The sequence below is a fragment of the Somniosus microcephalus genome, chromosome 3 (genome assembly GCF_052327205.1).
Source record: "Somniosus microcephalus isolate GS21.2 chromosome 3, FLI_Smic_1.0, whole genome shotgun sequence".
Lineage (NCBI taxonomy): Eukaryota > Metazoa > Chordata > Chondrichthyes > Squaliformes > Somniosidae > Somniosus > Somniosus microcephalus.
Window position 1 is genome coordinate 196,639,550 of NC_140989.1, and position 13,374 is coordinate 196,652,923.

Here is a 13,374-nt window from a genome sequence, read left to right on the forward strand (position 1 = left end):
GACTCAATATCGAGTTCAACAATGTCCGATCATAACCTCGGCCTCTGTTTATATTTTTATATTTTTTATCCACACTTTTGGTTTGTGCCTTTTCCTTTTTTTTTCTCTCCCACATGGCAGCTGTCTTTCACTCTGCCAGTGCATTTCACACTTCATCTAGAGCCATTGTCTGTTTCTTTACCTGTCCTATTACTATCTCGTCTCATCTTGAATATCTCTTAATGTCTCTTCTTTCATCCCCTCCCCCATTTCCCAGCCCCCAAACTGCCTTTTAATCTGTTTCATTTCCTGCCTTTTTTTCTCAGTCCTGACGAAGGGTTTCCACCTGAAACGTTGACTCTGTTTCTCTCTCCACGGATGTTGCCTGGCCTGCTGAGTTTTTCCAGCTTTTTTTGTTGTCACCTCTGATGCTAGTTGGACTGGACTGCTTCAAGATGTGTAAATAGTCCTTTGAGGAGCAGTGGAAAGCCTCCCAGACCATCACCTAGGAAAGCAGCTTGGTACTCCTAAATCTGTGGGGTTGGTAACCCACATCTACTCAAAGGGACAGGTGTTATGTCTGCAAGCTCCTTGAGAACCACCTCCTGCTCCCTCGACCCTATTCCCACCAAACTGCTGACCACCCAACTTCCGTTCCTGGGCTCCATGTTAGCTGATATTAATGGTTCTCTCTACTCGGATACTGTCCCTCTGCCCTTCAAATTTGCCATCATCACCCCTCTCCTCAGAAAATCAACCCTTGACCCCCTCCGTCCATGCAAACTGCTGCTCCAGCTCCAACCTCCTTTTCCTCTCCAGTCCTTGAACGTGCTGTAACCTCCCAAATCCATGCCCATCTTTCCTGGAACTCCATGTTTGAATCTCTCTAATCAGGTCTCTGCCCCTGCAACTTATCAAAGTCACAAATTACATCCTGTGTGTCTGTGACCATGGTTAACTATCCCTTCTCAGCCTGTCTGCAGCCTTTGACACGTTTGACCACACCATCCTCCTCCAGTGCCTCGCCACTGTCGTCCAGCTGGGTGGGACTGCACTTGCCTGGTTCCATTTTTATCTATCCAGTCATAGCCAGAGAATTACCTACAATGGCTTCTCTTCCCCGCTCCTGCATCGTTACCTCTGGTGTCCCCCAAGGATCTATCCTTGGCCCCCTTCTATTTCTCATCTACATGCTGCCCATCGAGTACGCTGACGACACCCAGCTGTACCTCACCACCACTTCTGTCGACCCCTCCACTGTCTCTGATTTGTCATGCTGCTTGTCCGACATCCAGTACTGGATGAGCAGAAATTTCCTCCAACTAAATATTGGGAAGACCGAAGCCACTGTCTTCGGTCCCCCGCCAGAAATTCTGTTCCTAGCCACGGACTCCATCCCTCTCCCTAGCATCTGTCAGAGGCTGAACCAAACTGTTTGCAACCTTGGTGTAGTATTTGACTGAGAGATGAGCTTCCGACCACATATCTGTACCGTCACTAAGGCCGCCTATTTCTACCTCCGTAACATCGCCCAACTCCGCCCCGCCTCAGCTCATCTGCTGCTGAAACCCTCATTCATGCCTTTGTTACCTCCAGACTTGACTATTCCAACGCACTTCTGGCCGGCCTCCCATTTTCTACCCTCCATAAACTTGAGCTCATCCAAAACTCTGCTGCCCGTATCCTAATTCGCACCAGGTCCCGTTCACCCATCACCCCTGTACTCGTTGACCTACATTGGCTCCCGATTAAGCAACGCCTCGATTTTAAAATTTTCACCCTTGCCCCTCCCTTTCTCTGTAATCTCCTCCAGTCCTACAACCCACTGAGCTATTTGCGCTCCTCCAATTCTGCCCTCTTGAGCATCCCTGATTATAATCGCTCCACCATTGGTGACCGTGCCTTCAGCTGCCTAGGCCCTGAACTCTGGAATCCCCTCCCTAAACCACTCCTCTTTACCGCTCTTTCCTCCTTAAAATCTACCTCTTTGACCAAGCTTTTGGTTATCTGCCCTACTATCTCCTTACGTGGCTCCGTGTCAAATTTTGTTAGGTAATGCTCCCGTGAAGCATCTTGGACGTTTTATTACGTTAAATGCGCTGTATAAATACAAGTTGTTATTGCTGCATTTTCATTGATAGCATCTCCCTCTGGGAAGGAGAATTTTCGAATCTGTCAGCTTTCTCCAGCAGTATGTGGGGGAATCAGAGTATTAGACAATTGGTGATTTTATAAAATCGTTATCCTGGCCACAATGAGACAGACTGGAACCCCGTAACCAGTGGAGACCAAGCACCTGCTTAAGATCATACCCATCTATCCACGGGCAGTGGGGAGTGTGAAAAACCCTAATGTTCAGTTGCCCATGAGCATCTTGTTAGACCAAAGCTCTAAATACACAGGGTAGACCCCTTCTTTCAGATCTTGCAAAGATCACATCAGTCTGGAAGTTTTTGTGGGATCCCTCCAAGCTGCTTCTCTAGTGACCATGGACATTATCAAAGTCTATCCTGAAGGGTTTTGATAGAGTTAATAAGGAGAAACTGTTTCCACTGGCAGAAAGGTCGGTAACCAGAGGACACAGATTTAAGGTAATTGGCAAAAGAGCCAATTTTTTTTACGTAACAAGTTAGGATCTGGAATTCACTACCTGAAAGGATGGTGGTAGCCGATTCAGTAGTAACTTTCAAAAGAGAATTGGATAAATACTTGAAGAGCAGGGGGAGTGGGACTAATTGGAGAGCTCTTTCAAAGAGCCGGCACATGCGCGATGGGCCGAATGGTGGCCTCCTGTGCTGTAAGAGTCTATGGAACCTCTACGTTAGCTACTGTCACGAAAAATATCAACACAGCAGGTTTTTCAACCTTCAGACTGTTTTAAAATACTCAAGGATCTGGTTTCAGCTTTATGTGAAGGATCATTGATCAAAAGGTTATTTAAGTACTTTAGGTGTTGTGACAGGTTTGTGGTTTTCACCATCTTTTAATGTAACTGGTTCAGCTGAACCTGCTCAACTACTGGTCCCCCTCCTCCAACCAATGCCCACTGAGATTCTGTTTTCCAACCAGTAAAGGTTGACCAGGCCATGGCCTGGACCTTACCATGGCGCAGCAGCAGATCCTACTGTCACGGTGCAGGAATAGGATTGTTTTAGACGCACATACCCTCAGTGTTCTAAAGTACAGTTGTGGTTTCTGTGCACAAGCTGGAGGATCCTGATGAGCCTCCACAGTACCAAGGAATCTTTTTTCAGCGGCTTTTAAAGTGGAAATTCAAATTGTCAAGACATGAGTATCAGTTGCTTTGGAGGACTGTGGTGGAGCAATCCGCAAGGAACAGGCAGTCATAAATATGTAGGACATGCTGTGCCTTTATACGAGATTGCATACGTCACAAGGATTGGGGAAACCCCACTACGTTTCATACATTCTTGTAGGCTTTCAACCGTGTACCTTGTGTCCCTCGTAATGCCTAAGCTAGAAGCTATGGGAGTCCAAAGCCAAATCTTGGAATTTATCTTGAGATGTATGCTCCAACTCTAAAGATCCATGTACGGAAAGGTGAGAAACCCACAACCTCTACCATTTATTGCCCATCCCTAATTGCCCTCGAGAAGATGGTGGTGAGAAACCCACTGAACTTCTGTCTCAAAAGAGCAAAGCTGTTCACTGTTGCCCATCCTATTTGATGTCTTCTCCAATGATGTGGATAGCATCATATGGGATGGCAGCGCAATGTCTGTTCTGGCCATTACTCTTTTTCACAGATGATATGTTCCTGATAGAATCACCAGTGAGCACGTGACTCACCTTGTCGGACATTTTAAAAATTTGTTCCTGGAATGTAGATCTGGGCGTCGCTGGCAAGGCTAGCATTTATTGCCCATCCCTAATTGCCCTTGAGAAGGTGGTGGTGAGCCTCCTTCTTGAACCGCTGCAGTCTGTGTGGTGAAGGTACTCCCACAGTGCTGTTAGGGAGGGAGTTCCAGGATTTTGACCCAGTGACGATGAAGGAACGGCGATATATTTCCAAGTCAGGATGGTGTGTAACTTGGAGGTGGTGGTGTTTCCATGCGCCTGCTGCCCTTGTCCTAGGTGGTAGAGGTTGTGGGTTTGGGAGGTACTGGCAAAGAAGCCTTGGTGAGTTGCTGCAGTGCCTCTTGTAGATGGTACACACTGGCGCCACGGTACGCCGGTGGTGGAGGGAGTGAATGTTTAAGGTGGTGGATGGGTTGCCAATTAAGCGGGTTGCTTTGTCCTGGATGGTGTCAAGCTTCTTGAGCATTGTTGGAGCTGCACTCATCCAGGCAAGTGGAGAGTATTCCATCACACTCTTTACTTGTGCCTTGCAGATGATGGAAAGGCTTTGGGGAGTCAGGAGGTGAGACACTCGCAGCAGAATATCTAGCCTCTGACCTGCTCTTGTCATAGAGTCATAGAGTTTTTACAGCACAGAAAGAGGCCCTTCGGCCCATCGTGTCTGCGCCGCCCATCCATCCCTGTCCAGTCTAATCCCATTTTCCAGCATTTGGTCCATAGCCTTGTATGCAATGGCATTTCAAGTGCTCATCCAAATGCTTCTTGAATGTTGAGGGTTCCTGCCTCCACCACCCTTTCAGGCATTGAGTTCCACATTCCAACCACCCTCTGGGTGAAAAAGTTCCTCCTCAAATCCCCTCTAAATCTCCTGCCCCTTACCCTGAATCTATGCCCCCTTGTTATTGACCCCCCCACTAAGGGGAAAAGTTCCTCTTTATCTACCCTATCTATGCCCCTCATTATTTTGTACACCTCAATCAGGTCCCCCCTCAGCCTTCTCTGCTCCAAGGAAAACAACTCCAGCCTGTCCAGCCTCTCTTCATAGCTGAGGCGCTCCATCCCAGGTAACATCCTGGTGAATCTTCTCTGCACCCTCTCCAAAGCAATCACATCCTTCCTATAGTGAGGCGACCAGAACTGCACACAGTACTCCAGCTGTGGCCTCACCAGCGTTTTGTACAGCTCCATCATAACCTCCCTGCTCTTATATTCTATGCCTCGGCTAATGAAGGCAAGTATCCCATATGCCTTTTTAACCACCTTATCTACCTGCTCCGCTGCCTTCAGGGATCTATGTACATGTACACCAAGGTCCCTCTGACCCTCTGTACTTCCTAGGGTCCTACCACTCATTGTGTATTCCCTTGCCTTATTTGTCCGTCCAAAATGCATCACCTCGCACTTTTCAGGGTTAAATTCCATTTGCCACTTTTCCGCCCATCTGACCAACCCGTTTATATCGTCCCGTAGCCGGAGGCTTTCCTCCTCGCAATTTACCACCCCACCAATTTTCGTGTCATCTGCGAACTTACTGATCATACCTTTTACATTTTCATCCAAATCATTTATGTAGATCACAAACAATAAGGGACCCAGCACCGATCCCTGAGGTACCCCACTGGACACAGGCTTCCAGTCACAAAAGCAACCTTCGACCATCACCCTCTGCCTCCTGCCACTCAGCCAGTTTAGGATCCAACGCGCCAAGGCACCCTGGATCCCATGGGCTCTTACCTTCTTGACCAGTCTCCTATGCGGGACTTTGTCAAAAGCTTTACTGAAGTCCATGTAAACCACATCCACAGCATTTCCCTCATCCACCCCACTAGTCACCCCCTCGAAAAATTCGATCAGATTTGTTAGACATGATTTACCCTTGACAAAGCCATGCTGACTATCCCCGATTAATCCTTGCCTCTCCAAGTGGAGATTAATTTTGTCCCTCAGAATTTTTTCCAATAATTTCCCCACCACAGATGTTAGACTCACTGGCCTGTAATTTCCTGGTTTATCCCTGCTACCCTTCTTGAATAATGGTACTACGTTAGCTGTTCTCCAGTCCTCTGGTACAGTATTTATGTGGCTGGTCCAGTTAAGTTTCTGGTCAATGGAAAACCCCTAGATGTTGATGTTGGGGGATTCAGCGATGGTATTGCCGTTGAATGTCTTGGGGAGGTGGTTAGGCTTTCTCTTTTTGGAGATGGTCATTGCTTGGCACTTGTGTGGAGCGAATGTTACTTGCTACTTATCAGCCCAAGCCTGAATGTCGTTCAGGTCTTGCTGCATGCGGGCACAGACTGCCTCATTATCTGAGGAGTTGTGAATGGCGCTGAACACTCTGCAGTCATCAGCAAATACCTCCACTTCTGACCTTATGATGGAGGGAAGGTTATTGATGAAGCAGCTGAAGATGGTTGGGCCTAGGTCACTGCCCTGAGGTGCTCATGCAGAGATGATTGGCTTCCAACAACCACAACCATCTTCCTTTGTGCTAGGTATGACTCCAGCCAGTGGAGAGTTTTCCCCCTGGTTCCCATTGACTTCAGTTTTACTGGGGCTCCTTAATGCCACACTCGGTCAAATGCTGCCTTGATGTCAAGGGCAGTCACTCTCACCTCACCTCTGGAATTCAGCTCTTTTGTCCATGTTTGGTCCAAGGCTGAAATGATGTCTGGAGACAAGTGGTCTTGGCAGAACCCAAACTGAGCATCAGTGAGCAGGTTATTGGTGACACCTTCCATCACTTTGCTGATGATTGAGAGTAGACTGAGTGCGATAATTGGCCGGATTGGATTTGTCCTACATTTTGTGGACAGGACATACCTGGGCAGTTTTCCACATTGTCAGGTATATGACAGTGTTGTAGGTGTACTGGAACAGCTTGGCTAGAGGCGTGGCTAGTTCTGGAGCACAAGTCTTCAACACTACAGCCGGAATGTTGTCTGGGCCCGTAGCCCTTGCTGTATCCAGTGTGCTCAGCTGTTTAAGAACATAAGAAATAGGAGCAGGAATAGACCACTTGGCCCCTCGAGCCTGCTCCGCCATTGAATAAGATCATAGCTGATCTTGGGCTCAAAGCCACTTCCCCGCCCATTCCCCATAACTTTTCACTCCCTTATCTTGCAAAAATCTGTCTATCTCCATCTTAAATGTATTTAATGACCCAGCCTCCACGGCTCTCTGGGGCAGAGAATTCCACAGATTTACGACCCTCTGAGAGAAGAAATTCCTCCTCATCAGTTCTAAAAGGGCGACCCTTTATTCTAAAACTGTGCCCCCGCATTCTAGATTTCCCCACGAGGGGAAACATCCTCTCTGCATCTACCCTGTCGTGCCCCCTCAGTATCTTATGTTTCAATAAGATCACCTCTCATTCTTCTAAATTCCAATGAGTATAGGCCCAGCCTGCTCAACCTTTCCTCATAAGTCATCCCCCTCATCTCTGGAATTAACCTAGTGAATCATCTCTGAACTGCCTCCAATGCAAGTATATCCTTGCTTAAATAAGGAGACCAAAACTGTACGCAGTACTCCAGGTGTGGTCTCACCAATACCCTGTATAGTTGTAGCAGGACTTCCCTGCTTTTATAAAGGCCAACATTCCATTTACCTTTTTGATTACTTGCTGTACTTGCATGCTAACTTTGTGTTTCATGCACTAAGGACACCCAGGTCCCTCTGAACTGTAGCTGAACAGTTCTGACGAAGGGTCATCGACCTGAAACGTTAACTCTGTTTCTCTCTCCACAGATGCTGCCTAACCTGCTGAGTAGTTCCAGCATTTTCTGTTTTTATTTCAGATTTCCAGCATCCGCAGTATTTTGCTTTTGTATCAACCTTTTAAGTACCTCCACTTTATCTATTCTGAGTTTCTCTACTACCACCTCCTTTACTGTGAAATTGACAGCATCCTCTTCTTTCATGCAGACAGATGTAAAGTCCTCATTTAGTACCTCAGCCATGCCCTCTGCCTCCACAAGATGATCTCCTTTTTGGTCCCTAATCGGCCCCAACCTTCCTTTGACTCTTTTACTATTTATATGTTTATGAAAGACTTTAGTGTTCCCTTTTTATTTTACCTGTTAATCTATTCTCATACTCTCCCTTTGCCCCTCTTATTTCCTGATTCAGTTCTCCTCTGCACTTTCTGTATTCAGCTTGGTTCTCCTGCTGAATTATGAACCTGACATTTATCATAAGCCTCCTTTTTCTGTTTAATTTTAATTTTAATCTCTATATCTTTAGTCATCCAGGGGGCTCTAGCTATGGGTGCCCATCTTTTCCCCCTCATGGGAATGTGTCTAGTCTGTACGCAAACTATCTCCTCTTTGAAGGCCTCCCATTGGTCATTTCCTGCTTTACCTGCCAATCTTTGAATTCAAGCCGCCAGAGCCAGATCCATTTTCAACTCACTGAAATTAGCCCTCCTCCAATTGAGGATTTTTACATTTGATTGTTTCTTGTCCTATTCAATAACTACCCTAAACCTAATGATATTGTGATCACTGTTTCCCTAATGCTCTCTCACTGAGACATGCTCCACTTGCCCCACATCATTCCCTAGAACTAGATCCAGCACCACTTCCTTTTTGACCTGGAAACATACTGATTTAGAAAGTTCTCTTACACATTTCAAGAATTCCTTGCCCTCTTCTTTGCACTGTTATTTTCCCAGTCTATAGTAGGATGGTAGGAGTCGCCCATTATTACTGCGCTATTGTTCTTGCATCTTTCTGAAATCTGCTGGAAGATTTACCCCTCTATCTCCTGCTCACTATTTGGGAGCCTATAGTCTGCCCCCAGCAGCACCACAGATCATCTTCTGTTCCTTAACTCTACCCAAATAGATTTTATCTTTGAACCCTCAAGTACATCATCCCTTTCCAGGGCTGTAACAGTATCTTTGATCAATACTACTACCCACCCTCCTTTTTTTCCTTCACAATTTTTCCTGAATTAATTGGAGCCAGGAATATTAAGTTCCCATTGCTCCCCTTGTTTAAGCCAGGTCTCAGTTGTTGCCACTATATCATAATAATCCCAGGTGACAACCTGCAGCTTGCCAACCTTTTTTGCCAAGTTCTGTGCGTTTACGCACATGCACGCCAATCTCGCCTTAGGCTGCTTTGTTAACATAGAAACATAGAAGATAGGAGCAGGAGTAGGCCATTCGGCCCCTCGAGCCTGCTCCGCCATTCAATGAGATCATGGCTGATCATCCAAATTCAGTACCCTGTCCCTGCTTTCTCCCCATATCCCTTTAGCCTTAAGAAATATATCCAACTCCTTCTTGAATATATTTAATGAATTGGTCTCCACTGCCTTCTGTGGTAGAGAATTCCACAGGTTCACCACTCTCTGGGTGAAGAAATTCCTCCTCATCTCAGTCCTAAATGGCTTACCCCTTCTCCTTAGACTATGACCCCTAGTTCTGGACTCCCCGGCCATCGGGAACATCCTTCTTGCATCTAGTCTGTCCAGGCCTGACAGAATTTTATAGGTTTCGATGAGATCCCCTCTCAATCTTCTAAACTCCAGTGAGTACAAGCCCAATCGACCCAATCTCTCCTCGTACGTCATTCCTGCCATCCCAGGTATTAGCCTGGTGAATCTTCGCTGCACTCCTTCCATGGCAAGAACATCCTTCCTCAGTATTTCTCCTCTATCTGATCGCTCCTATTTCTGAACTACTCTTTAAGTCTAATGCTGTTCGTCTCTCCCAGAACTATGTGCACCTTGTTTCTTCCGGTTCCCCACCCCTTCCCAAATTAATTTAAACCCTGCCCCACAACACTAGTTAAACTACCCATGAGGACATTGATCCCAGCCCTGTTGAGGTGCAACCTGTCCATCTTGCACAGGTTCCTACTGCCCCAGATCTGCTCCCAATGCCCCAGGAACCTGAAGCAATTTCTAATACCAAAAACAGCGAGGCTGCAACAGTGGCACCGGGTGCCAACAACGCCGTTGAAACTGTTGTATTATGTGAGTGGTGAGAAGTGTAGGGACATATGTTTTTCACCAGCTTCATGTTCTACAAAGTCGGCGGGGGGGTGGGAAGTGGCGAGCAAACTGCTAAATTTTGGAATTTTTCCAAATGTGGCCCATGAAAAAACCACTTTCTTAGCAAAGGGACTTGATTTCAACACAGCGAGGATATAGAAAGGGGGAACAGAATGTCGAAGGGTGTGCTTGGAGCATGGGAGTAGTGAGGGAAGTTCAAAGACATGACTAGCTGTATCCATAGATAATTGGAAACTTAAACTACAATAAAACCTGGCTTACTCTATATTTCTATTCAATTTGCTTGGTTGTAGCAAACACAGGTAACAACAATTATATCTTAATTTTGTGGATATTCCAGTAATTTAATACAGGGTAGATTGAAATTTAAGATCTACCACCAAATATTCCAATTTAACCTTTTTTAAAAAAAAATCAAAAAACTATTTGAAATATACCATCAATTGGACTGGAGGTAAAACTTAAGCAACCTCCTAAATCCAGTCAGTGAATGCAGTGCCATACAAACCTCACTGTAATCTGATGCTGATTCAAGCTTGTAATTTATTTTACATGTAGCAGTGTTTTTCTAGGTGTTTTAAAAGTGCTAGCCTACAATAAACTTTTTTAATCTACTTTTTCTGGTTTTCCGAAGGCCCACTTGGATGGCAGTAAGCATTGCCCCAGACATGATTCTCGCTCTCCTTGAAGGAATGACCACAATTATTCACTACTGTCTGTTGGACCCTTCCATACAATATCACCAGGTGAGTTGCAGATTCAGTGTAAGCACCAAAAAAATAAAGAAATGCTAGCATTGCACAACATAGAGAAAAATGAAATGGGGCTACAGAGAGATTGGGATTAAAAAAGAAAAAAATGAAGTGGGGAAGGAAAAGATGGAGCCAGAAAAATACAGCCTGAACTGAAGAGGGAAAGAAAATGGCAATATTAGAATTGCAGTAAACGGAATGAGAATCCAATGCAGACTGATCAAAGAATGGCCATCCTCGCCATTTTTTTCTCTTTTAATCTTTACTTGCCTCTATACAAAGTTTGGCTACCACAGCATTATTTTAGTAACCAATTAACTAAAATACTCTCTTTGCCACCCTTTTGGACCCAATGTAGCTCATCATTTGCACAGATTCCCACTTGATGCATTTCTGTTCCTACTTTGTATTATTGATTGAGTTTTAGTACTCCTGTATAAAACCAATTTCTGTGTGGGAGCCAAATAACTTAATTTCTTGATGTTTGTATGCTACAGTCAATGGCTTGCTTGATTAAATGAATACTCCATGGGAGAGTGAGCCTAAACTCAATCAAAAGAAAGAAAGACTTGGATTTCTATAGCGCCTTTCACAACCACCGGACGTCTCAAAGCGCTTTACAGCCAATTAAGTACTTTTGAAGTGTAGTCACTGTTGTAATGTGGGAAATGCGGCAACCAGTGTGCTCTCTCAAACAGCAGTGTGATAATGACCAGGTAATCTGTTTGTGTTGTTGATTTAGTGAAGTTGGCCAGGACACTGGGGATAATTAAGATTTGCTAAAGGGTCGAGGAGTCACGAGCGGTTTATTGAGGAGCGACGGTTCAAATACAACACATAATCAGGATAGACACAGTAGACATATGGCTCGTAACAGGTGAGAACGGTTTACTGGGCCCAAATCGGATGTTTGAGGCAGGACGACTTGATCTTTGCAGCCTGCGGTAACGATCTCCTCCTCTTCGGTCGCCTCTGAGGCTGGCTGAGGTGTTAAGCCGAAGCTAGCATGGATCCACCTCGGGGAGCTGTCCTCTTTTCCCTTCTCGACTGCCCGTTTATATACTAAGGGTCGGTGGGTACCACATGTCAATCATTCGTTTAATTGCATTTACCCATTCCATTGTTCAATTACAGGGGAATCAATACCCAAGGTGGACCCCTCCCAACCTAGGCTCCAGTCCCATGAGATCATTCCTTTGCTTATCTCTTGTATGGACATCCTGTTACCTTCTCCCAGACAGTTTGTTTTAGATATGTAGATCACGAGGCTCCTTTCCCAACCTCTTATCAGGCCCAGTCATGCCTACACAAAGGCCTGTTTCTACGTTATGTCCTTGGCCTCATAACGAGCCCTTGTGAAAACCCTTCTCTAGCATGATTAACATTGTTCTGTGTCAGCTCAGGCAGCCTGCTGAAGAATTTCCCTTAACTAGAGAAGCCTATTTCTTATGATTCTATAGGACCATTATTTCTTACAATGCCCCACCTTGAGAAGGAAATATCCTTATTGACTTTTTATAATCGGCTCCTGACTAATGTTGCTAGCTCTAGGTTATTGGCCCACTTCCCTAACTTCTTAATCAGACACTGTAGGTAACATACCAAAATTATTGGAATCAGCAACACAAACCCTTCAGCTGTCACCAAGAATAAAAGCAAGCATTCTCAACCAGGGAGTCTGGCTAATGTTGTAGACTGGCTCATACCAGTCTCGTTCTCCCAGCTTCTGGATTTCCTGCTATATTTCTTCATTTTGTTGAGCCATCCTATATCGATCTGCAAACAGAAATTGTGGAGTATTTATTCTTTTGCAGTTTTTAGCTGATTGACGTGGTACCATTTGGGTCTCTTTTCCCTTTTTATCCGGGATCTGGATCAAGTACACAGCGGGGCTGGCTCTGTCCACAATTAGGTAGGGTCCCACCCACTTGGATTCAAAGGCATGCTCCTTTCTTAAATAGTTTAGGACCATGACCACATCTCCCACCTGGTACTCAAATGGCCGAACCTTTTTGTCAAACTATTTTTTGATTTGTTGTTGGCTTTTCCCGGCGTGCCGTGCCATGAACTCATTCGTCTTCTGAATGTGCTCTATCATTGACTCTAGCCATTTCTGGTTGGCCGTCCCTTGTAAGAGTGGGGTGAGCGATGGAGTGAGGAGGTGGGCAGGTGTCCTCATTAACCGTCCTGTCAGAGCCTGGTAAGGTGAAGTACCTGTGGTGCTATGTGGGGTTGCTGTCATGGCCATCAGGCACATGGGTAACATGTGTGGGGCGGTCTGCATGGAATTTTTTCAGCATTGTTTTAAGGGTTCGGTTGCCCCTTTCCACCACCCCCTGATGATTGTGGGTGATGTGCAACGTGCAACTTATGGGTGATTTTCATGAGTTGTTGGAGTTCTGAGAAGACTTTCCCAGTAAAGTGACCCCTGGTTGCTATCTACCTGGATTGTCATTTCCCACCTGCAGACCACCTCACACAACAACAGTCTCGCTGCAGTGAGGGTGGAGTTCATCTTACAGGGGAAGGCCATTTTGTGAATTTGTCTGTCAGGACCAGGCAGTATTTGTAGCCCGAGGGTGCCATTGCGAGAGGGCCTATAAAATCCATCTGAATGCGTGTCCAGGGCCCGTCCGGTGGGGGTGGGTTCTTGCAGTAGTGCCCGATTGGAATGATTGCCCGGGTTATGCTGGAGACATGGAAGACTCCTCTGAGTCCTGGTCTCAAACTCCTCTTTACAGCCCGGTTACAGGCCACGGTGGATAGTTTCTCCAGGGTGGCATTCGCTGAATAAGAACCC

At 45.8% G+C, this 13,374-nt stretch overlaps 1 protein-coding gene across 11 annotated transcripts in view; it reads left to right on the plus strand.

The window, feature by feature from the left end:
- The window catches only part of dop1a (DOP1 leucine zipper like protein A), a 254,369-nt gene that overhangs the window by 163,242 nt on the left and 77,753 nt on the right, over positions 1-13,374 (plus strand). For all 11 annotated transcript variants that reach the window (XM_085982096.1, XM_085982093.1, XM_085982095.1 and 8 more), the window contains one exon: positions 10,457-10,568. In XM_085982096.1, the coding sequence (XP_085838222.1) occupies positions 10,457-10,568 (112 nt within the window). The remainder of the gene's footprint in view (positions 1-10,456; positions 10,569-13,374) is intronic.